Source organism: Balaenoptera musculus, chromosome 16 (assembly GCF_009873245.2).
Source record: "Balaenoptera musculus isolate JJ_BM4_2016_0621 chromosome 16, mBalMus1.pri.v3, whole genome shotgun sequence".
Taxonomy (NCBI): Eukaryota; Metazoa; Chordata; class Mammalia; order Artiodactyla; family Balaenopteridae; genus Balaenoptera; species Balaenoptera musculus.
The window spans coordinates 75222894-75245632 of record NC_045800.1 but is presented as its reverse complement, the minus strand read 5'-3'; the positions used below and the strand labels follow the sequence as shown (position 1 = coordinate 75245632).

The window sequence follows — 22739 nt, the reverse complement described above, 5'->3', positions numbered from 1 at the left end:
GAGCCCAGGGCTCTTGGAAGCTTCTGGCTGACGTGGGATTTGCCAGGCCCCTGCCTGCAGACAGGGCGGACTTGGGGGTGGGGAGGCTGCTTGGGGTCTCCCGGGGACTCGACTCAGACAGTGATCTACTCCCACACGGCTGCTGCAGGCGGGGGCCCAGGACCCTCGGCCTCCACTCCAGGCCCAAAGGAGCAGGTCTTCCGTGCTGCAGCCTAACGCAGCCTCCCGGATCGGGACTCGGCCCTCAGGCCCTCCCTGCCCCGATGCAGCCCTCAGAGGCCGCTGGGGAGGCTCTCCCGGGAGCAGCAGGGTGTGCCTGGGCTGTGCAGCACGGGTGCTCCAGCGGCCCGGCCCGGCAGTGGTGGCACCTTCAGGGGCCCCTCCTGAGGAGAAGGCTCAGAGCGTGAAGGAAGGCCGCAGCTGTTACACCTCGGAGCTCTCAGCCCGGGCAGAGGAGAGCCCGAGGCAGGAGCTGCGCGTCTCCGGGGAGGAGCAGGGAGACAGACGGAGCGCCGTGTCCCCAGCCGCCCATGTCCGCAGGGCACGGGCCGCGAGGGAACGGCGGGGAGCCCGGGTGCTCGGCAGCCGGGCTGATGCCTAGCTGGACCCCCGTTCGACCTCCGCCGCCCCTTGGCTCTCTCCTGGGAAGCAGGCTGGGACCCCAGGGCACAGTACTCTGGGGACAACACTGGGTGAGCTGGCTGAGGAGGCTCCCCGGGGACAGGCCTGAAGGAGGGGAGGCTCCTCCCCCCGCCACGCAAGGCCACTGTCGCACAGACCAGCACTGGGGTTGGAGGTCCCAGACCCTGGGGGGCCGCAGCCCTGCTCCGGGCGTCTTCAGGGCCCGGGGTCCCCTCTCCCCGGCTCTGCCGCCTGGCCCTCAGCTGCCACATCGGCACCACCAGCCCCAGCCAGGCCCTGAGAGGATTTCCGGGGTGGACGGAAGGACAGACAGAGGAGTGGACAGAGCCCCAGGAGGGAGGGAGGAGGCCTGACATGTCGGGGGGGGGGCGGCCAGGAGCCCCGGAAACCCAGCTGGAGGGCAGAGGGGGCAATTCCTCCCCACCCTCCCTCACAGCCCCGTCCGTCGCCCGGAGGCCATGCGCAGGGCCCTGCCCTCAGGAGGGAGGGGCCACCCAGAGGGGCAGCCTGGCTCTCGAAAGGGAGCAGGTAACAACCCCACTGCCACTACGAGACGTCATCTACTGGAGGCGGAAGGGAAGCCACACGTGACAAGGGAACTCTTTCTCGCTCTTCCGAGAACGCGCCAATGTCACCTTGAGGTGAAGAGGGAGGATTCAGGCTGGCAAAGGCCCGTCCTGCCCGCACACGCATGTGCCCAGGAGGGGCCAACCCTCTTCATTCTGAGCCACTGCGGTTCATACACAAAACAACCTGCCCAGCTCAGAGACGGGACACTGATGGGTGGACCCTCACCAGGACCCTGAAGCACTGGCCTTGCCCCTTAGACCCCTCTTGCCCCTCCAGGGCCATCTCCTACCTGCCTGGGGACAGCAAGGAAGTCGCTGCTGGTTCCCCGCTCCTAGGCTGGGGGCCAGGGGTGGGAGGGAGCAGGAAAGCACAGGAGGTAGGGCCGGGGCTCCCTGCTGCTCCGTCCAGCTCTGACTGATGGGGGACCTCCCTCTCCATCCCAGCAGCAGCCTCCCCGCGAGCCCAGGTCGACCCCACCGGCCACCAGGCACTCACATCGGGGTAATAGTCCACTGTGGGGACCAAGTGCTCCATCAAGGCCTCCAGGGACCCGGAGATGAGACGTCCGTCTTGGAAGATGAGGTCCCCGGAGCTGCCGGCCCCACCTCCTCGCTCCCCCATGCTGGGCTGCACCTGTCCACTACAGCTGGGCCCGAGGATGCTGGAGAAGACCACGGACGTCTGGGGCATAGTTTCCTGGGAGAAAAGAATGAGGCCGTGAGGCATCAAAGGCACCTCCGCCAGGCCCTCCTCCCAGGCCGCCTGCAGCCTGCGTGCAGGTGCAGAGCCTGAGCCCCAGCAGGGCCGGGAGGGGGGTCATTAGATGTCAGCACAGGCGGGCGGGCAGGCTCCTCAGTGGCCCCAAAGCCGCTGATCAATGTGTCTGATAAATGTTTCTTCACCACCTGCTCTGTGCATACCAGGCCTCATTCCAGGCATCTGGACACAGAAGGCCCTGCCTCCTGGGGTTCCATCCCAGTGGGAAAAGAGAAACTATGGAGAAAAACAGCACCAGGAGGAGAACACTGAGTGTGCGGGGGGTGATCAAGGCGGCCTCGGGGAGGGGGCTCTGAGACAGACTGATGGTGTTAGCTGTGCAGCTTCCTGGGATAAAAGACGGAGGTTCTAGGCAAAAAGGACAGCAGGTGCCAAGGTCCTGAGGCCAGTGTAGGGGAAGGTGATCAGCAGGGGAGTGGTCTGGCCAGACCATACACACCTGGGGGCCCAGGATGCAACATGTGAGACAGGAGGCGTCGGGGCTCCGCACAAAGGAGTGACCTGACTCAGGGTGAAGGTCACCGTGGCCGCCGGGTGGAGACCCAGCAAGGGAGAGATCTGAAAACCAATCAGTGGCTTCTGCCATGACAAAACCCTGGGAGACACTGCTCAGGTCAGGTGATGGCAGAGGAGGAGGGGAGCAGGGTCAACTCTGGACGCTGTGGAGAACGGTCTTCCGCCTGAGCGACTGACCAGCATGGGGAAAGGCTTTGAGGGTGGGGTTTGGGGAAAGACCTGGAACGTGCTTTTGGACACGTGGATTTGAAATGCCTATTAGACGCAGATGCTGGGCAGCAGTCTGGGGGCTCAGTGTGATGGGGGCTGAGGGTCCCCACCTCGCACTGCAGCCGGGCTTTGCTGCAGGCTCTCACGAGGCCCGGGAGAGTCTGCAGCCCTCTGGGCCTCCGTTTCCTCACTGCCCGGGGCAGCTGGCCGTGTCTGGAGGGGGCTCTGTGGCATCAGCGTGATGCACACCTGCCAGCCCGAGGCCTCGGAAGCTAGTGCCGCGGGCACACTCCCCCTCCTGCTGGCCAGGGGTGGCCTGCCCCGCCTGCTGGGCTAGTCCCACCCCTGGAGAGCAGGGAGGCTGAAGTCCGGGGGGAGGAGCTGGCCCTTCCTGCCTTGGTGGGGACTGTGGCCAGGTGTCACCCTCTCTGGTCACTGGCAGGCAGTTGCCGCTGCCCCACCCCTAGCTCCCCAGGCCGCCGCGCTGGCCTCCCTCTCCGGGCCGGGGCTGCTCCCCACGCCTCAGGGGGCAGAAAGAGCCCCCAGTGCTGAGCTTGCCGGGGATGACGCCTCCAACCAGCCCTGGCCTGCTCTCTTGCCTGGACCAGGGTTGGCCTCTGAGCCCTTCTGGCCTCGGTCTCCCCACCGGGCGGAGCAAACAGCAGCCATGAGTATTTTACTGCCATGAGGGGCCCCTCCAAGGGCTTTACAAGGAGAGCCAACTCCCACCCCAGCACATCAACTGAGCCTCACACCAGGGCAAAAGGGGCCCGGCTGGCTTCTCTGCCAAATGCCTGGAGGTCGCCTTTGGATTCTCAGAAAATCCTTTGCAAGGAGAGTAAGCGCTCAAGGGAAGTCCCCGGGGACAGGCCTGGATTGCAACATCTGTGGCCCCCAGGCTCCGTGCTGCCCTCGCGTCAGGTTGGGTTCAGACTCTCAGAACACTCCCCTCAACCCACGTTAGAATGCACAGTCTCAGGCCCCACTGGGTCAGAACCCTGGGGTGGGTCCTCTTTGCCGCTTAAGTCAAAGAACCACTGACTTGAGCAAACCCTTCATTTTTCACATAGTGAAACAGACTCAGCAAGAAGGAACTCAACCGAGGAAATCCTAGGATTTCCAAGTCCAGCCCGGGTGTCACCACCCCTAGGAAGCCCCCCTGGGTTCATCGCTAGACTGCTGACCCACGAGGCCAGAAGTGGCTGATCACCTGCCTTCACATCTTCCTGTCTGGCTGTAACCCGCCCCATGGCTGTGCTCAGTAGCCTTTTGTGGGAGGAAATAAGGAAGGTGGGCTCCCTGGGCGCCTCAGCACTGGCAGCTGCTCTGCTGTGCCGTCACTGGGACCCGAGGGGACCCAACCCCCAGCACTTCAGCTGAGGGCCATGAGCTGCGGGGCAACTTTCCTGAGATCACACAGTTCTGGGTTCAAAAGGTGACCCGAGAGTGGTAACCTTGGCCAGTTGGACATCCTGACCCCAAGCTTCTTGGTCATCAGAAACGGCATTTTCGAAGCCTCTGGCCTCTCCCCCCGTGGAGACAGCGGGCTGCTATGGTCGGAAGGTGCTACGGGGGGAGCACACTGACACCCCACTAACTCACAGAGCCCCTACCAGACCCTCCACAGGGCAAGGCCGCCTGCAGGGACACCTGCCCCAGGGCTAGCCAGTGGGGAGCCAGCCTGGGGACTCAGCCCCCCAGCTCTGCTGCCCGTGGGGGGACAGGTGAGCCTCGCAGGAAGCCAAGGGGCCGAGCTCTACACTGGGCTCCGGCCCACAGCTCCCTAGGGAGCCTCAGACGGCACTCACTGTCCCCCTCGACAGGGAAGGGGCGTGCGCTCAGGGTGCAGTCACCTACCCCGGGGGTGGGGCCCCAGTCCATGTGTCCTGCACAGCCACTGGGCGGCACGTCCCTCATCACGCTGCTCCTCCCCCAGGGCTCCCCACCCGTGGGGGGGCTCGGTCCTCCAGAGACTGCGTCCCGCCTACACCGTGCCCGTGCACCGCCCAGGAGGCCACGGGAAGGAAGGGGCAGCCACGTGACGCCCATCCCTTCAGCTTGGGGCAGTGACCCCTCCAACAGCAGCTGGGCCAAGGACCCCGCCCCTGGACTCCCCAGCTGCACAAGATCCCGCACCAGTCACTTTTAAATGACATAAACAGACGTGTACATGACATGTAAATAAAGGCACAGAAAACATCTGGCCACCCGTGGCCACACTCATTACAGACTTTACTGCAAGGGAGCAGGGGAGGGAGGAGACTTTCGCTTTCCGTTCTACACATTTGTCATCTATTTGGTAACTTTTCTAAATGGCGCATCTATTTTGTCATCTTCTAAATAACTTTGTTTTTTAGTGCAAAGAAGCTGAGTTTTGAAATCAGCTCTTTTTATAAAGGCATAATAAAGAGGCTGCAGCCCCAGGGCTGGGTCTGCAGACAGAAGCATGGCCACCACCTAGCGGGTCATAATGTGAGGGTGGGCTTTGAGGCAGAGACCCAAAACCCCCTTGGGGCATGGGCAGAGCCCCCAGGGGCTGTGCAGGACCACCCCAGCCTCTCCCCTACCCTGGGACTCTGCCTGGGGCCAGGTCTCTCTGACCACGTCTCTCCCTGCTCCTCTGTACACTGAGCCCTGTGGATCCTGGGGACCCCCCCCCACCCAGAGGCCCTTCCTTTCCCACCCAGTCCCTAGCAGAGCCCACCCCTGCCAGGCCATGAGCACCTTGAGGAGGGTCTCCAGGCTCAGTGCCAAGTGGGAGGAGACAGGTTCCCCAAGTGGGTCTTCCTGGACAGTAATTTAGAGCCCCCTTGGGGCTCTTCGAATCCCAGCCCTGCAACGGGCCAGCTCCTTGTTCCTAGACGAGTCTAACCAACCTCGATTTCCTCAGCTGTCAAATGGGGATGATGGCAGGACTACCCGTTAAGACCTCTGCTTGGCATCTCTGCTGGCCACCCCACCCCACTCTGTGGTCCCTTCTGCTCTTGCACATGGGGTCCTCCTCTCCTGTCCCAGCAAGAGCAAGGACTGAGGCTTCTGGCCACACACCTGTGTGTCCATCACCCCCAACTGGACCCTTTCTCAAGGAAGGGCCACTCAGAGCAGAGCACCCAGGAAATCTGGGCTCCTGTCTTGGGAGGGAACACAGAGCAAGAGCAATCACAGTCACACAGACAGTAGCTATTAGGAGGGGCTCCCGCTACAGTAGGCCCGTGTGTCCCGGTCACTCGCAGCCTCTGCCCCCTCCCGCCTGGGCAGGCACCTGTGCTCCGGGGCAGCCTCAGGAGCAGACACTGGTGGGTGACCCACATGCCGAGGTGGGGCTGAAGTCACAGCTGAGCCCCAGGGGCCATGCAACTAAGGAAGAAGAGCTGAAATCTCTCCTCGCGGCTGTGTGAAGCACAGATTTATACCCCTGTGACCGGCTTTGTAAACTCAGAGCCTGCAGAACATCCGAACAGACAGTGAGCGCTCCCACCGCTGAGATGGGTCTAGTTTTAGCAGCTGTGGACTTTGTGGGCACATACACACAGGAGTTGGGCCAGGCCAGAGTCTGAGCTGCCCCCATAGCACCCACAGAGGGTCCAGATGCATGATTACTGCAGTCCTGGGACATGACTTCAGTGGATCTACGCTGGTGGCCTGGTGAAAACAATACCTGAGAGACACCAGGGCCAACTGCCGGCATATCCACGGTTAAGGTGGGGCTGAAAGCAGTACCAACAACAGTGTAATTTGCGAGCCCGCACAACAGGTGAAAGGTGACACAACAGAGCACGCTCACAGGTGAACATCTCCAGAGGAGGAATACTCAGTGGCTTCCCTCCCAGTGGGAGTGCTCCAATCCTGCCCACCTTGCACCGCAGATCAGAAACACGGCTAAGAAACAGATCTGGGGGCCTCTTCAACAACAACTAGGGAGCAGACTCCACCCCTGACAGGGCAGTGACAACCACAGGCCAAAGGGGAGGCCCCGCTCAATACCCAGTGCAGGATCTGGTCACCACAGCACCAGCCAAACCCCCTATCAAGGGGATAACGGCCAGCATACACTGAGGAAAGACATGGCAGACATCCATACTAAAAACAGCCCTCGCACTAAAAAATATTAAAATCACACAGGCTATATAGGGACAAGCGTACATAAAAATAGGCATCCAAGACAGTCTGAGGGTCTGGCATTGGGAGGAAGAACCCCCAGAGCACTCAGCCCTGAAGGCCAGCGGGGCTTGAGAGCAGGAGCTCCACAGGGCTGGGGGAAACACTCTTGGAGGGCGCATACAAGAGTGCAGTGGGACCCAGCACAAAGCAGTACCTCCATAGGAACCTGGGCTAGACCTACCTAGGGATCTTGGAGGGTCTCCTGGGGAGGCAGGGGTTGGCTGTAGATCACTGTGGGGGACAAGGACACTTGTGGGGGGAAGGATCAATATTCCCCAAGGAATACTGATCAGCGTGAGCTCTCCCGGAGGTCCCCATTTTGGCACCAAGACCCAGCCCCACCCAACAGCCTGCAGGATCCAGTGCTGGAATGTCTCAGGTCAAACAACCAGCACAGAGGAACACAGCCCCACCTATGAGCAGACAGGCTGCCTAAAGTCCTATGGAGCTCACAGCCACCTCAAAACACACCCCTTGACACAGCCCTGCCCACCAGAGGGACAAGAACCAGCTCCACCCACCAGAGGGCAGGCACCAGTCCCTCCCACCAGGAAGCCTGCATAAGCCTCTGGACCAACCTCACCCACCAGGGGGCAGACACCAGAAGCAAGAGGAACCGCGATCCTGCAGCCTGTGGAAAGGAGACCACAAACACAGAAAGTTAGACAAAATGAGACAACAGAGAAATATGATGCAGATGAAGGAACAAGACAGAAAACCCACAAGGACAACTGAATGAAGAGGACAACTAAATGAAGAGGAGACAGGCAATCTACCTGAAAAATAATTCAAAATAACGATAGTAAAAGTGATCCAAAACCTTGGAAAAAGAATGGAGGCACAGACCGAGAAGATACAAGAAATGTTTAACAAAGAGAAGATTTAAAGAACAACAACAATAAAAAGAAAACAGAGATAAACACCACAATAACTGAAGTGAAAAATACACAAGAAGGAATCAACAGCAGAATAACAGAGGCAGAAGAACGGATAAGTGAGTTGGAAGACAGAGTGGTGGAAATCACTGCCATGGAAAAGAAGAAAGAATGAAAAGAAATCAGGACAGTCAGGGACTTCCCTTATGGTCCAGTGGTTAAGACTCCACGCTCCCAATGCAGGGACCTCGGTTCAATCCCTGGTCAGGGAACTAGATCCCGCATGCATGCCGCAACTAAGAGCCCGCATGCTGCAACTAAAGATCTCATGCCGCAACTAAAAAACATACCGCATGCTGCAACTAAAGATCCTGAATGCCGCAACTAAAGATCCCACATGAAGGACTTCCCTGGTGGCACAGTGGTTAAGAATCCACCTGCTAATGCAGGGGACATGGGTTCCAGCCCTGGTCCGGGAAGATCCCATATGCTGCGGAGCAACTAAGCCCATGTGCCACAACTACTGAGCCTGTGCTCTAGAGCCCATGAACCACAACTACTGAGCCTGTGTGCCACAATTACTGAAGCCCACATGCCTAGAGCCCGTGCTCCGCAACAAGAGAAGCCACCACAATAAGAAGCCCACGTACTGCAACGAAGAGTAGCCCCTGCTCGCTGGAACTAGAGAAAGCCCGCGTGCAGCAACGAAGACCCAACACAGCCAAATAAATAATTAATTAATTTTAAAAAAAAAGATCCCACATGCCACAACTAAAGATCCCACATGACACAACTAAAAAATCCCACATGCCACAACTAAAGATCCCACATGCCGCAACTAAAGATCCTACACACAGCAATGAAGATCCTGCATGCCACAACTAAGACCTGGTACAGCCAAATAAATAAATGAATATTAAAAAGAGAAAAAAAAATGAGAACAGTCTCAGAGACCTCTGGGACAACATTAAACACACCAACATTTGCATTAGATGGATCCCAGAAGAAGAAGAGGAAGAGAAAGGGCCTGCGAAGATTTCAAATAGATTTCAAATAGAAATCTCTTCTATTTGAAGAGATTATAGCCAAAAACTTCCCTAACATGGGAAAGGAAACAGTCACCCAAGACCAGGAGGTGCAGAGAGTCCCATCCAGGATACAACCAAAGAGGAGGCCGAAACACATATTAATCAAACTGACAAAAGTTAAATACAAAGAAAAAATATTAAAAGCAACAAGGGAAAAGCAACAAACAACATACAAGGGAATCCCCATAAGGTTATCAGCTGATTTTTCAGCAGAAACTCTGCAGGCCAGAAGGGAATGGCACGATATATTTAAAGTGATGAAAGGGGAAAAACCTACAACCAAGAATACTCTATCCAGGAGGGCTCTCATTCAGATTCAACAGAGAAATAAAAAGCTTCACAGACAAGCAAAATCTAAGAGAATTCGGTGCCACCAAACAGCTTTACAACAAATGCTAAAGGAAGTTCTCTAGGCAGGAAATGCAAACCAAAAAACTACAATAGATACACACACAAAAAAGAAAAAGCAACCAAACACAACACTAAAGATATTCATCAAATCACAAGAGAAGAGAAAAAAAGAGGATGGGAAGAAAAAAGACCTACAAAAACAAATCCAAAACAAGAAAATGGCAATAGGTACATATCGATAATCACCTTAAATGTAAATGGATTAAATGCTCCATTCTAAAAACACTGGAGGAATGGATACAAAAACAAGACCCATATATATGCTGTCTACAAGAGACCCACTTCAGACCTAGGGACACATACAGACTGAAAGTGAGGGGATGAAAAAAGATATTCCGTGCAACTGGAAATCAAAAGAAAGCTGGAGTGAAAATACATATTATCAGACAAAATAGACTTTAAAATAAAGACTGTTACAAGAGACAAGGAAGGACAATACACAATGATCAAGGGATCAATCCAAGAAGATATAACAATTGTAAATATATATGCACCCAACATAGGAGCACCTCAATACATAAGGCAAATGCTAACAGCTCTAAAAGAGGAAATCGACAGTAACACAATAATAGTGGGGGACTTTAACACCTCACTTACACCAATGGACAGATTATCCAGACAGAAAATAATAAGGAAATATAAGCCTTAAATGACATATGAGACCAGACGGATTTAATTGATATTTATAGGGCATTCCATCCAAAAGCAGCAGAATAAACTTTCTTCTCAAGTGCACATGGAACATCCTCCAGGATAGATTACATCTTGGGCCACAATCAAGCCTTGGTAAATCTAAGAAAACTGAAATCATATCAAGTATATTTTCTGACCACAACACTATGAGATTAGAAATAAATTACAGGGAATAAACAAACACATGGAGGCTAAACAATATGTTACTGAACAACCAATGGATCACTGAAGAAATCAAAGAGGAAATCAAATAATACCTAGAGACAAATGACAACAAAAACACAATGATCCAAAACCTATGGGACACGCCAAAAGCAGTTCTAAGAGGGAAGTTTATAGCAATACAATCTTACCTCAGGAAATAAGAAAAATCTCAAATAAACAACCTAACCTTACACCTAAAGCAACTAGAGAAAGAAGAACAAACAAAACCCAAGTTAGTAGAAGAAAAGAAATCATAAAGATCAGAGCAGAAATAAATGAAATAGAGATAAAGAAAACAACAGAAAATATCAATGAAACTAAAAGCTGGTTCTGTGAAAAGATAAACAAATGGATAAACCTTTAGCCAGACTCATCAAGAAAAAAAGGGAGGGGGCTCAAATCAATAAAATTAGAAATGAAAAAGAGAAGTTACAACGGACACCACAGAAATACAAAGGATCACAAGAGACTACTATGAGCAACTCTACGCCAATAAAATGGACAACCTAGAAAGTATAGACAAATTTTTAGAAAGGTACAACCTTCCAAGATTGAACCAGGAAGAAATAGAAAATATGAACAGACCGATCACAAGTACTAAAATTGAAAAAGTGATTTAAAAACTTCCATCAAACAAAGCCCAGGACCAGATGGCTTCACAGGTGAATTCTATCAAACATTTACAGAAGAGTTAACATCTATCCTTCTGAAACTCTTCCAAAAAACTGCAGAGGAAGGAACACTCCCATGCTCATTCTACGAGGCTACTATCACCCTGATACCAAAACCAGACAAAGATAGCACAATATCACTGATGAACATAGACGCAAAAATCCTCAACAAAATACTAGCAAACAGAATCCAACAACACATTAAAAGGATCATACACCATGATCAAGTGGGATTTATCCCAGGGATGCAAGAATTCTTCAATATATGCAAATCAATCAATGTGACACACCACATTAACAAACTGAAGAATAAGAACCATATGATCATCTCAATAGATGCAGAAAAAGCTTTTGACAAAATTCAACCCCCATTTATCATAAAAGCTCTCCAGAAAGTGGGCATAGAGGGAACCTACCTCAACATAATAAAGGCCATATATGACAAACCCACAGCTAACATCATTCTCAATGGTGAAAAACTGAAAGCATCTCCTCTAAGATCAGGAACAAGACAAGGATATCCACTCCCACCACTTTTATTCAACATAGTTTTGGAAGTTCTAGCCATGGCAATCAGAGAAGAAAAAGAAATAAAAGGAATCCAAATTGGAAAAGAGGTAAAACTGTCATTGTTTGCAGTGACACTATACTATACATAGAAAATCGTAAAGACGCTACCAGAAAACTACTAGAGTTCATCAATGAATATGGTAAAGTTGCAGGATGCAAAATTAATACACAGAAATCTCTTGCATTCCTATACACTAACAATGAAAGATCAGAAAGAGATATTAAGGAAACAATCCCATTTACCATCACATCAAAGAGAATAAAATATCTAGGAATAAACCTACCTAAGGAGGCAAAAGACCTGTACTCAGAAAACTATAAGACACTGATGAAAGAAATCAAAGATGACACAAACAGATGGAGAGATATATACCATGTTCTTAGATTGGAAGAATCAATATTGTGAAAATGACTATACTACCCAAAGCAATTTACAGATGCAATGCAATCCCTATCAAATTACCAATGGCATTTTTCACAGAATTAGAACAAAAAATTTCACAATTTGTATGGAAACACAAAAGACCCCGAATAGCCAAAGCAATCCTGAGCAAGAAAAACGGAGCTGGACGAATTAGGCTCCCTGACTTCCAACTATACTACAAAGCTACAGTAATCAAAACAAAAACAGAAATACAGATCAATGGAACAGGATAGAAAGTCCAGAGATAAACCCACACACCTATGGTCAACTAATCTATGACAAAGGAGGCAAGAATATACAATGGAGAAAAGACAGTCTCTTCAGTAAGTAGTCCTGGGAGAACTGGATAGTACATGTAAACAAATGAAATTATAACATTCTCTAACACGAAACACAAAAGCAAACTCAAAATGGATAAACACCTAAATGTAAGACTCTCTGACATAAATCGCAGCAAGATCTTTTCGGATCCACCTCCTAGAGTAATGAAAATAAAAACAAAAATAAATAAATGGGACCTAATTAAACGTAAAAGCTTTTGCACAGCAAAGGAAACCATAAACAAAACGAAAAGACAACCCACAGAATGGGAGAAAATATCTGCAAACAAAGCAACCAACAAGGGATTAATCTCCAAAGTATACAAACAGCTCATGCAGCTCAATATCAAACAACCCAATCAAAAAATGGGTGGAAGATCTAAATAGACATTTCTCCAAAGAAGACATACAGATGGCCAAAAAGCACATGAAAAGATGCTCCACATCACTAATTATTAGAGAAATGGAAATCAAAACAACAATGAAGTATCGCTTCTCACTGGTCAGAATGGCCATCATCAAAAAATCTACAAACAATAAATGCTTGACAGGGTGTGGAGAAAAGGGAACCCTCCTGCACTGTTGGTGGGAATATAAATTGGTACAGCCACTATGGAGAACAGTATGGAGGTTCCTTAAAAAACTAAATGTAGAACTACCATATGATCTAGCAATCCCACTCCCGGGCATATATCTGGAGAAAACCATAATTCAAAAAGATACATGCACCCCAATGTTCATTGCAGCACTACTTACAAGAGCCAAGACATGGAAGCAACCTAAATGTCCATCAACAGAGGAGTGGATAAAGAAGATGTGGTACACATACACAATGGAATATTACTCAGACATAAAAAAAAGAACAAAATAATGCCATTTGCAGCAACATGGATGGACCTAGAGATTGGCATACTGAGTGAAGTCAGACAGAGAAAGACTATATATATTGCTAATATTTGGAATCTTAAAAAATGGTACAAATGAACTTACTTACAAAACAGAAATCGAGTCACAGATGTAGAAAACAAACTTATGGTTATCGGTGGGGGACAGGGGAGGGATAAATTGGGAGATTGGGATTGACATATGCACACTACTATATATAAAACAGATAACTAATAAGGACCTACTGTATGGCACAGGGAACTCTACTCACTACTCTGTAATGACCTATATGGGAAAACAATCTAAAAAAGAGTGGATATGTGTATAACTGATTCACTTTACTGTACACCTGAAACTAACACAACATGGTAAATCAACTATACTCCAATAAAAATTGTTTTAAAAAATGAAATACAGGAGCTAAGACTCTAAGTACTTCACGTGCCAGCAGTGACAGTAATGCTAGAGCTGAATCATCTCATTAACCCTCACAATAACCCCACGAGAGAAACCGTTACTCTCTGCATGCTGCAGATGATGACAAGGCACAGAGAGGCCAAGTAACTGCCCCAGGTCACAAAGCAGATAATCAGAGGAAGGGGATGCAATGAGGGCTTCAGAGCTGCCACTGACGAGTTTTACGATAAACCTTCGGTAAGTGACGATGATGAAGGCTTGCAGACGTTGGAAGAAGACACAGAAGAAAGTTCAAGATCGCGGAGATTGCAGCAGGGCCAGGATGGAAGCAAAGGCAGTCAGGCAGGCCTGAGTTTGACTCTGGCTCAGCCACTCGTGGCTTTATCAGGATCCTCAACCTCTTGGAGCCATAATTTCCTCATCTGTAAAATGGGCACAGGGAGCACTACTTCAGAGGTTTGCTGGGAGGACTGAATGCGCTCACTTGGGTAAAGCACTGCACACTAGACATGGTAGCACCTCCCAACTGAGGTGCTGACTCCCACAGGTGTGCCTGCTCAGAGCCCCACACAGGCCATTCCAGACACACAGGCCCCCAAGGTTCCTGGGGAGCCAGAGCCTGCGGGGACGCCCTAAAGCAGAAGCAGTGCTGCAGCCGCAACATCAGCATCACCAGGAACTTGTCGGCAGCGCCAGCGCACCTCCCCCTGAGCCAGAACTCAGCCTGCTCTGGAGTTTCAGATCCTCTCCTATATAGAGCTTCGCTGCTCCTCCTGTGGCCCAACCAGCAGTGCCATCACCTGGTCGATCACTGAAATGCAGGACCTCGAGTCCGAGCCCAGGCCTGCTGGGTCATGTCCTCACTTTCCCTGGACGTGCTTGTCCCTTGGAGAGTTTCATCCTCCAGGTGACGAGAGCAGCTTCACCTCGGTCAGTGCCTCTGGCTGTGGCTGCACAACAGAATCACCTGGGGAGTTTAAAACTCCACTGTGCCCAGCTCCCACCGCCACAATTCTAACTGGCTGGGGGTACAGCTTGGGCACCGGCGTTTTCCAAGGCTTTCCAGGTGAAAATGGGAGCAGGAAGTACAGGGAGCCTCTCTCCTGCCTCGGCTGCTCCTGGCTGCAACCAGACCCACTTCCAGGCTGCAGACTCAGACATCGGTGGAGAGCTCTGGAAGCCTCCAGAAGCCAGCCCGAGGGAGGAGGAAGATGGGGCTGGGGTGAGCCCGAGGATGGAGCCCCCAAGGACCCGCACCTCTGCCCCAAGTCAGCTGGCGCTGGCCTGGCCAAGGCAGCAGCCCTTTTGAGGGCAGTCGGGGGCGGACTTGCACCCAGCCTGCCTGCTCTGATTCCTTACAGCTGCTGCTCTGTTCCGACTGGAAGGCCAGCACCTTCTAATTATAGATGCAGTCGACTCGCAGCCAGGCGGGTGAAAGTGATTCACCGGCTCCTAGAAGCCAGGCAGGCCCTGCGAGTTTCCCACCTTTCCCACCTCACGCGCAGGCCCCGGTGGGCGTGAGGGCAGCCCAGGTGCAGGGGGGAAGGGGGCGCTCCTGCCAGCTCGGGAGAGAGCTGGCTCTCAATTCAGTGTCAGCGCTTGCCCGTCTCTTCCCTGGGTTTACTTGGCTCTCTGGGGGCACCATGGAGGAAGAGGGTCCTCCTTGCATCTGGGCCCAGGGTCCCCATGGCCAAGCCTCAAAGGGTGCCGGCATGCCAGGCGAGAAGGCTATAGCCACAGCCACTGCCCCTGCACAGGCGGAGTGGCACGGTGGCGGTCAGGGGGTGGGCAGGGAAGACCGGCCGGGCAAAGGCTGAGCCCGAGGGACCCTTTGCTGCCTGTCTGGATGAGCCACCACCAGCGGTGTCCAGCGGGCTGGCCGTGGGTCAGGCGGGTCAGGCGGGCCAGGTGGGCTAAGCAAGGAGGCGTACGGGTTTCTTGTGGCTGCACTGTTGCCCTCTCCCTCTTGCCGCCCCTCCCGGGGCTCCCGCCACCACTCTGCCTGACACAGGCTGTCCCGGCACCCCCAGGCTCGGCCGAGGCGCTGCATCCGACTAACTCCTGCTGCCGCCCTGAGCGTGGCACGGCCGCAGCTACGCCTACACCACGATCCAGCCCAGCCCCCGGCCCTCCTGAAACTCCATTCCTTCGGCGCTCGCTGTCTGCACCCTCGCCCGTGACCCTCACGTGCACACCTGCCGAGTCCTTTCCTGTGGTTTCAGGCCTGGGTCGGGGACCTGGCGACAGAGTCCAGGCTGGAGTCAGGAGACACTGTCTCGACGACGGTGAGGAAACCTCTGAGCCGCTCTGAGCCTCCATTTCCTCAGCTGTAAAGTGGGCGTGGAGGTTCTGGCCCCTCCTCCCTCGCAGGGTTGCGATGAGGCTTTGATGAGAAAACATGCCCCTGGGAGCGGGAGCAGTGCTGTTCTGTGCCACCCGCCGCTGTGCCTTGCCTCGATGGCACCCTAGTGGCCCAGCACGGGCTGCCACCACTTCTGACCCACGGCCTCTGACCTAGGGCCTCACAGCCATCGGCTGGCCACCGTCCTCCTGCGGCGGGCTGTGAGTTCTGCTCAGGTGCGAGACCCTGTGGCTCCACCCCACCCCGTGCGTGCGTGCGTGCGTGCGTGCGTGCGTGCGCGCGCGTACAACCCAGGCGGCGGGGGAGGCCGGGTAACACCCTGGGGCAAACTCGGATCAATGAGGCACAAAAGCTTCACATCCCCACTGTCTATTTGCTCTCCCTCCCTCCCTCCTGCTTCCCCGGAACCAGCTCCCCCGTAAAGTGGTGGCACGTTAGCTTTGCCTCGATCTCTAGGGAGGCTGGGCTCAGAGAAGGGCAGCCATTCTTCTTGCTTCCACAGCCCCGCCCACGTCGAGACGAGGCACAGCTGAAGGCTCGCAAGCGCCCCGAGGGCCAGAGCGTAGGAGCCCACACACCCAGTCCCGGGCCCAGGCCCTCTCCAGCTGTTGGTTTGGGTCAAGTTACTCCATCCGTGTGAGCCCCAGCTGTTTGTCAGACAAGACACTGGTCCCCAAACTTCCCGGCCTGGGTGTGGGGATACAGGAGGGGGAAGGCAAGGAGGGTGGCTTCAGCCCAGAACAAGTGCTCACACACCTGGCGTGTCGTAGTTCAGAAAGTAAACACCGTCCTCTGGGTTCCGCTCAGCCCGGCCAAGGCCTGCATGAACATGGGATTCCTTCCTGCAGGTACAGCCCGGAACTCTGCGTCCACACAACTCAGGCTGGAGGCCCCGTTGAGGCACTCGGTGAAAACCTTTAGCTTCTGGGTACGTGCAGCTGCCCTGCACACACAGCGCACACAGACACACAGACACATGCGCACACCTTCTAAGGAACACACTGCTGCAAAGCATCAAGGACATGGAAGCTGCTGGACTGAGGGCCCAGGAGGAGAGGGAAGCACAGTGGGGAAGTGAGGAGATCTTAGGCAGCCCCACTGCTGTGAGAGACGCCGGCAAAGAAGGGAAAAGAGGGTCTTTAGGAAATTTCCACAGAAGATTATGAATGAAATTCCCTTTCGCAGCCTCTTCAAGAGACTCGGCCACGCCACACAGCTTGTGGGATCTTAGTTCCCCATCAGGGATCGAACCCGCATCCCCTGCAGTGGAAGCGCCGAGTCTTAACCACTGGACCGCCAGGGAAGTCCCTCTTCAAGAGACTGGCTAGAGATCTGGGTGCCGCTCACTGCTGCAGTGCTTTCTAACGTGGCCCTAGCGAAGGGGAGCCTGCAGGCAGCAAAATCGGGAGGAGGGCATCTGTTCCTGGCCACACGCGTGCAAAAGCTGCACACCCGCGTTCAAAAGCTGCACACCCGCCGGGAGGGGCGGCCACACACACAGGCATGTGTGTACGGCTTTTGTGACCTGGGGCACAGTCCTTCCACTCACAAACTCCAGCTGTGCCCAAGACGGCCTTCAGAGACCCTGCACTCCGCTCCCATCACACAGGAGCCCCCTGGATCCCTGGGAGCCGCAGCTGTGCCAGTGGCCCAGATGGTGCTGAGCCAGGGCTGCTGGCCTCACTACGACAGCCAGAGCCCACCGTGTGCACCTGGATGCATCCATGGCTAGACCGTCATGTATCTCCATGTCCTCCACTCACACACTCGTCCAGGCCTGGGTACAGGCCTTTCCCAAGTGCTTTTCCTGCTTTCTGTACTGAGAGGCCCAACAAGGCCTGGGGAGGCCTGACACTGCCCAATGGTCTCGTAAAAGGTTCCCACAGCTGGCGCTGTCACAAACAATTTGCTTAAACATACTTGGGTAAGGAATGCACGTGACACTGACTCTAGACAAACATCCAATTACTGCAGCATCCGTGTGCAGGGTGGTCCGTGCTCACAACTGTCCGGGGCAGCCCTGCACAGCTTCCTGGAGGTGTTCCCATGCCCGGGGGCTGCTCCTGCCTCATCTCTTGCCTCCTGGCCCTTGAAGGGGAGGGTCCCTGCCCAGGAGCAGGGCCCGGGGGCCGCCGGTTCAATGTCCCAGCTCTGGGCTGGGAGGGGACGGCAGGAAGGGACTTGGGGCTACAGGTGGGGCAGGGACCTCATCCTTCAGGAGCCACTTGGGAGGGACCCCACCCGTGGGCTCTCTGGGGTCCGCAGGCCTCCTGGCCTCTGATACCCAGCTACCTGCTCCCAACGCCACCTCTGCCCTCGGGGCACATCCTGGGAAAGGGGAGGCAGTGCTCAACGAGCATTCACTGCCCCCACCCCGGGGCAGCCTCAGACACAGCCAGCTCTGGCCCAGCTGAGAATGGGGACAGCAGCCCAGGGAGGGGACAGCCTGCTGCACAGCTGGATGGGAGCAGTGTCAGGCCCCCACTCAACTCTGAAGGGGAGGAGCTGTCTGGGGCAGGTTCCCAGGGCACAGTCAGAATTCAGGACCCCTTCCAATCCTGGAGTCTGCAATTCCGGAAATTTCTAAGAAATGGAGAAGCAGGGAGAAGCTTTCTTTGACTAACCTTTGGTACTTTCAATGTTTATCATCAGGAGTTGGGAGCCCAGCCATGTGCTGGGCTTTACATATCTCATCTCAACGCAGTCCCTCCAACCCACGGGGGGCGGTGTGGAGATGCCCATTTCTTAGATGAGGATGCCGAGTGCCCACGACTTGCACTAGGTTGCTTAGGCAGGCAGTGGTGAGTAGGTCTGTCCAGGCCTGCCTGCCCCACTGCCCTGCTCCTTCTGGGGACTGTCATTTCTCCTCATCATTGTGCCTGGCCGGGGTGTAACCTTCTGAGCGTCAGATGAAGGCTGAGGCCCTCGCCCTGGGCACGTGGATAAGTGCACATTCCCACGGCATTCTGCATATGATTCCAGGGATTGACAGGCTCCCAGAAGCTCATCCATGGATGCCAAGTTAAGCATCCCGGCTTCCTGGAAAACTGGGACAAAAATGGCCCTGAGGGCCCATCTTGCGTGAGCCCCCAGGGATCTGCTGGGAGGTGGGGGAGGGGCACGAGTCGGCCCCCTGCCTCTGCCAGGCTTTGCAAGTGGTGCTTCTTTCGGAGGCAGCACATGGACTTCTATTTTTTAACCTACTCAACAAAATGGAGACTATTTTTAGCTCAGCAAGCTGCAGGGCATCACAATTAGCAACTGAAAATTACACATCTTGCCAGTCTCCCCTCTGTCGGCTGGAGGAGAGAGAGAGAAAGTGCTCCTAGGGGGAGCTGGGTGCCACCCTGTTGGGCCACTTAACCAGGAGGGCAGCCTTTGGCTGAGATTTCAGAATGAGTGCATTCAGGGGGCTGTCTCTGGTTTCATCCCAGTTCCAGAAAAATCCAGAGCTGGTGGGAGCAGGGCAGGAGCCCCATCAGCACTCAGAGGCCAGTTAGGGAGAGACCCATGCTGGCTGCTTGAACCAGGGCCAGCAACACTGGAAGCCAGCTCGGCTGGGGACCTTGGGCAGCTGAGGCCAGGCCTCCTGCCCCGTCTGCACAACGGACCCAACCACCCTTCTAGGGCTAACTGCCTGGTTCTCTGGTGTCATTTGCACTGGGGTGGGGTAGGAGGTGGGGTGTTCCACAGAGCCCTTACTCTTTGACCGACAGACTAACCAATCATTCATTCATTCATTCACAAATGGCACCAAGGACCTGCCTACACACTGGAGATCTACCAATGAAGGACACAGGGTCTCTGTCCCCACTGAGCCCCCCGGAGCAGGCTGTGGCTGTCATGTGTGATGACCACACAGATAAGGACGTGATATGATGGGTGAGAAGGAGAGCAGTGCTCTGGAAGAAGAAGAGGAGAAGAGGGTCAGGAGAGCAGCTGCCAGCCTGAACTCAGACCCTCCTAAGGCAGAAAGCTCCCTCCTGGGGGCTCTTCTTCCCCTCCCCAAACCCCGGCTTTCAGAGCTTCCTAACTTTGAGCTGAAATGTGTGTCTCTTAAGCTCCAGAAGCCCTGGTCCTATCTGCTGGGACTACATGCTGAAGATCTGGCTGCACACAGGCTGGGGGGAGGCCCGGCCACCCCATGAGCTGGGAGCCAGAGCCCTCTCTGTAAAATGGCACCTACGGCAGCAGCTTCACAGGCAGCAGTGAGCACGGCCTGAGGCCACCACGCTCCAGACACGCTTAGTACCTGCTGGTTTCGGTGGAGTCAGAACTGCGGGACACTGACAGGCACTTGGGATACCTGTCCTCCAGGTTACCCACCGCCTTCCTAGACACGGTTACGGCAGCTGGTGCTGCCCCTCTCCTGATCCCGCCTCCGAGGCCCTCTCCCCTCTCCACAGCCTGGGCAGCCACGGGGCCCTGGTGCGGCCAGGAAGAAAGCGGGGAGAAGCTGCCTCCTCTGTCCAGGCACACGGATCCACTGGCCCAGCTGCACTGCCCTGTCCTGGCAGGTGGCGCTCAGAACTGGCTCTGGGGACGCACCTGGCAGTCCGGTGGTTAGAACTCTGCTTTCACTGCCGAGGGCGCAGGTTTGATCCCTGGCTGGGGAACTAAGATCCCGCAAGCCTTGCAGCGCGGCCAAAAGTTCTCTAAAAAATTTTTTTAAATAGAAGAACTGGCTCTGCCTTAGAGGTGGCTGCTCTGCCCGGGGTGGGGAGGGGGAGGGGTGACATGCCCTTTTAGTCCTCACCCCTGTACTCCTGTGGCCTTGCCAGCAGGGAAGTCCTCCGGAGGTCACGGCCGGCCCCATCCTTGCAGGCGGGGCCGCGGGAGCACCTGCAGCTCCCATCCTCCCAGCCTGATGGGCCTCGGGGACAGGAGGGCGAGGGGTGACGTTTGTCACATAAACCAAGCTTCAAGAAACCGTACTCGCAAATGCCGGGAGGAAGAGCCACATTTACCTTCGTGTACCCTCGGGGCCGGCCAGGGCGGGCCCGGGCCCCGGTGGAGGGCTGCAGGCCGGCTCCAGCCAGGAGGTGGCTGGCCTGGGAACCAGAGCCACGCAGCACTTCGGCGCCTTCTCCACAAAGGCCCGGCCTCCAAGAGATGCTGACAATTAAAGCTTTGTTACAGATGCATGATTCATTTTTTTTTTCCTTCTGAATTCCTTCCTATTACCAAATCCTATTTGAATTGACTAAAGGAATCTTGCCATCTCCTCTTCACACTCCTAAATACAGACTCTGCCGCGTTGGGGTTTTCTCCTCCTTCTGTTCTGCCTTTCTGTCCAGTCAGCTTCTTCTGGTGGCTGCTCAAGGGACAAAATGTCATTGTCCACCAATAACCATCCCATTATTGAGCCTTGAGAGGCCCAAGGAGGAGCAGGTAGGATTTCAGAGAATCCCTGCCCTCTCCCCACAGGGCGGGCTGCGGGCAAGCCGGCCTCCCACTCAGGGCCCTCAGGGCAGGGGGAGGGTGCCCGGGGCCTCCCCTTCCCCCCCCCCGGCCTCAGATTCCACAGGGGTCACCCTGCGCTCCTGCACGCGGGCGGGTGACTCTCAGACTCCGTGTGGAAACTGACATAACCTTGGGAGGCACTCCTGTCATTTCTGGGGGGGTCCCGGCAAGGTGCCACGGAGGAGGGCGGGCTGGAAGGCAGGGCGCAGACCCCCACCTCCAGTGGAACTGCACCTCTGGGATCCCCTTCCCGTATGGGGCACCCACTTAAGACTGCTGCTCATAAGTGTGCTAAGCAGAATCTGGGGCAGCCAGAGCTCCCACCCCCCAGAACCCCAGGTTCCAGGCGGGAGCATCTGGCCCAGGCTCCCCCTGCTCCGGCCACAGGAGCCGGGCAGGACCCCAAGGAGCGGCAGGGCGTGGCTGTGAACGAGCAGGATAACAGGGGACTGCGTCAGAGCTCAGGGTCCTTCGGAGGCAGGGAGGCTGGGCCCCTAGGGAGGGAGGGGGCGGGGTCCGAGCCTGTCCAGGAGTGAGTAGCAGCCTCTACTCCACGCGCCAGGCTGCGTCGGGGGGTGCCAGGGTACAGAAAAAAGAACGTATAGTCCTTTTATTTTTAAATGACATCTAATTAGGCTGAGCAACGATTTTCCTTTGCGTTTAAAAACAAATACAAATCAATTTCCTTCTCTTGAATTGTCATCCTCCTGGCAGACACCCAGACTGGCAGCCCTGGGATCCCGCTGCACTGCAGGAGCTGGAGACTTCTGTAGGCTAACCTGCGGGTGGAGGGCAGCAGGCGCCCAGCTCCCTGCTGGGCCTGGACAGTCACGGCCTGTCCAGCGGCCACAGCCTCTCACAAACAGGACCAGACATGCGTCTTGACCCTCCAGCAGAAACATCTCCCGCTCCCCGTGCACATTCTCTGTACACAGCAGGTTTCCTGCCATGTGCCCTATGTCCCCTGGCCCTGGGGGCTGGTAACCAGGTGTCTAGCCCCGCCCCCAGGAACACCAGCAGCACAGCTGCCTGCATCCCTCCCCAGGGCCGTGCACTTCCCCGCACACTGCCCTGCACACACTGCTGGCAAGGCAGCTGTCACCCCATTTTCCAGACAAGGAACAAAGCCCCAAGGGTTTAAGTCATCAGCCTCAGGCCTTACAGCTCCAAAGTAGGGGAGCTGGGATTTGAACCCTGGTGTGTGTAACCACCACGACCTGATAGGAAACCCAGGACCATCAGCGCAGGCTCAGCAGAAGGAAGGGCAGGTGCGAGGCGGAGGCAGGTGGAGCCGGCCAGGGTCCCCGCGAGATGGACAAGCCCTGGCCCAGAAGGAGCCACCTGCTTGCAGGGTGCAAGGTGAGGCCAGTGAGCACAGCATTGTGGGAAGCAGGGCAGGGTCCAAGGGCCAGCTGTGCATGTGCCCGCACGGGGCCCCTTGCTGGACAGCCCGATCCAAACCCTCCCTGAAACAGCTCAG

At 54.8% G+C, this 22739-nt stretch overlaps 1 protein-coding gene across 4 annotated transcripts in view; it reads right to left on the bottom strand.

Annotated features, from left to right (window-relative positions):
* The window catches only part of RASGEF1A (RasGEF domain family member 1A), a 114358-nt gene that overhangs the window by 8443 nt on the left and 83176 nt on the right, over window positions 1–22739 (bottom strand). For all 4 annotated transcript variants that reach the window (XM_036828720.1, XM_036828718.1, XM_036828717.1 and 1 more), the window contains exon 2: window positions 1708–1908. In XM_036828720.1, coding sequence (XP_036684615.1) covers window positions 1708–1902 — 195 coding nt within the window. In that variant the 5' untranslated portion in view covers window positions 1903–1908. The remainder of the gene's footprint in view (window positions 1–1707; window positions 1909–22739) is intronic.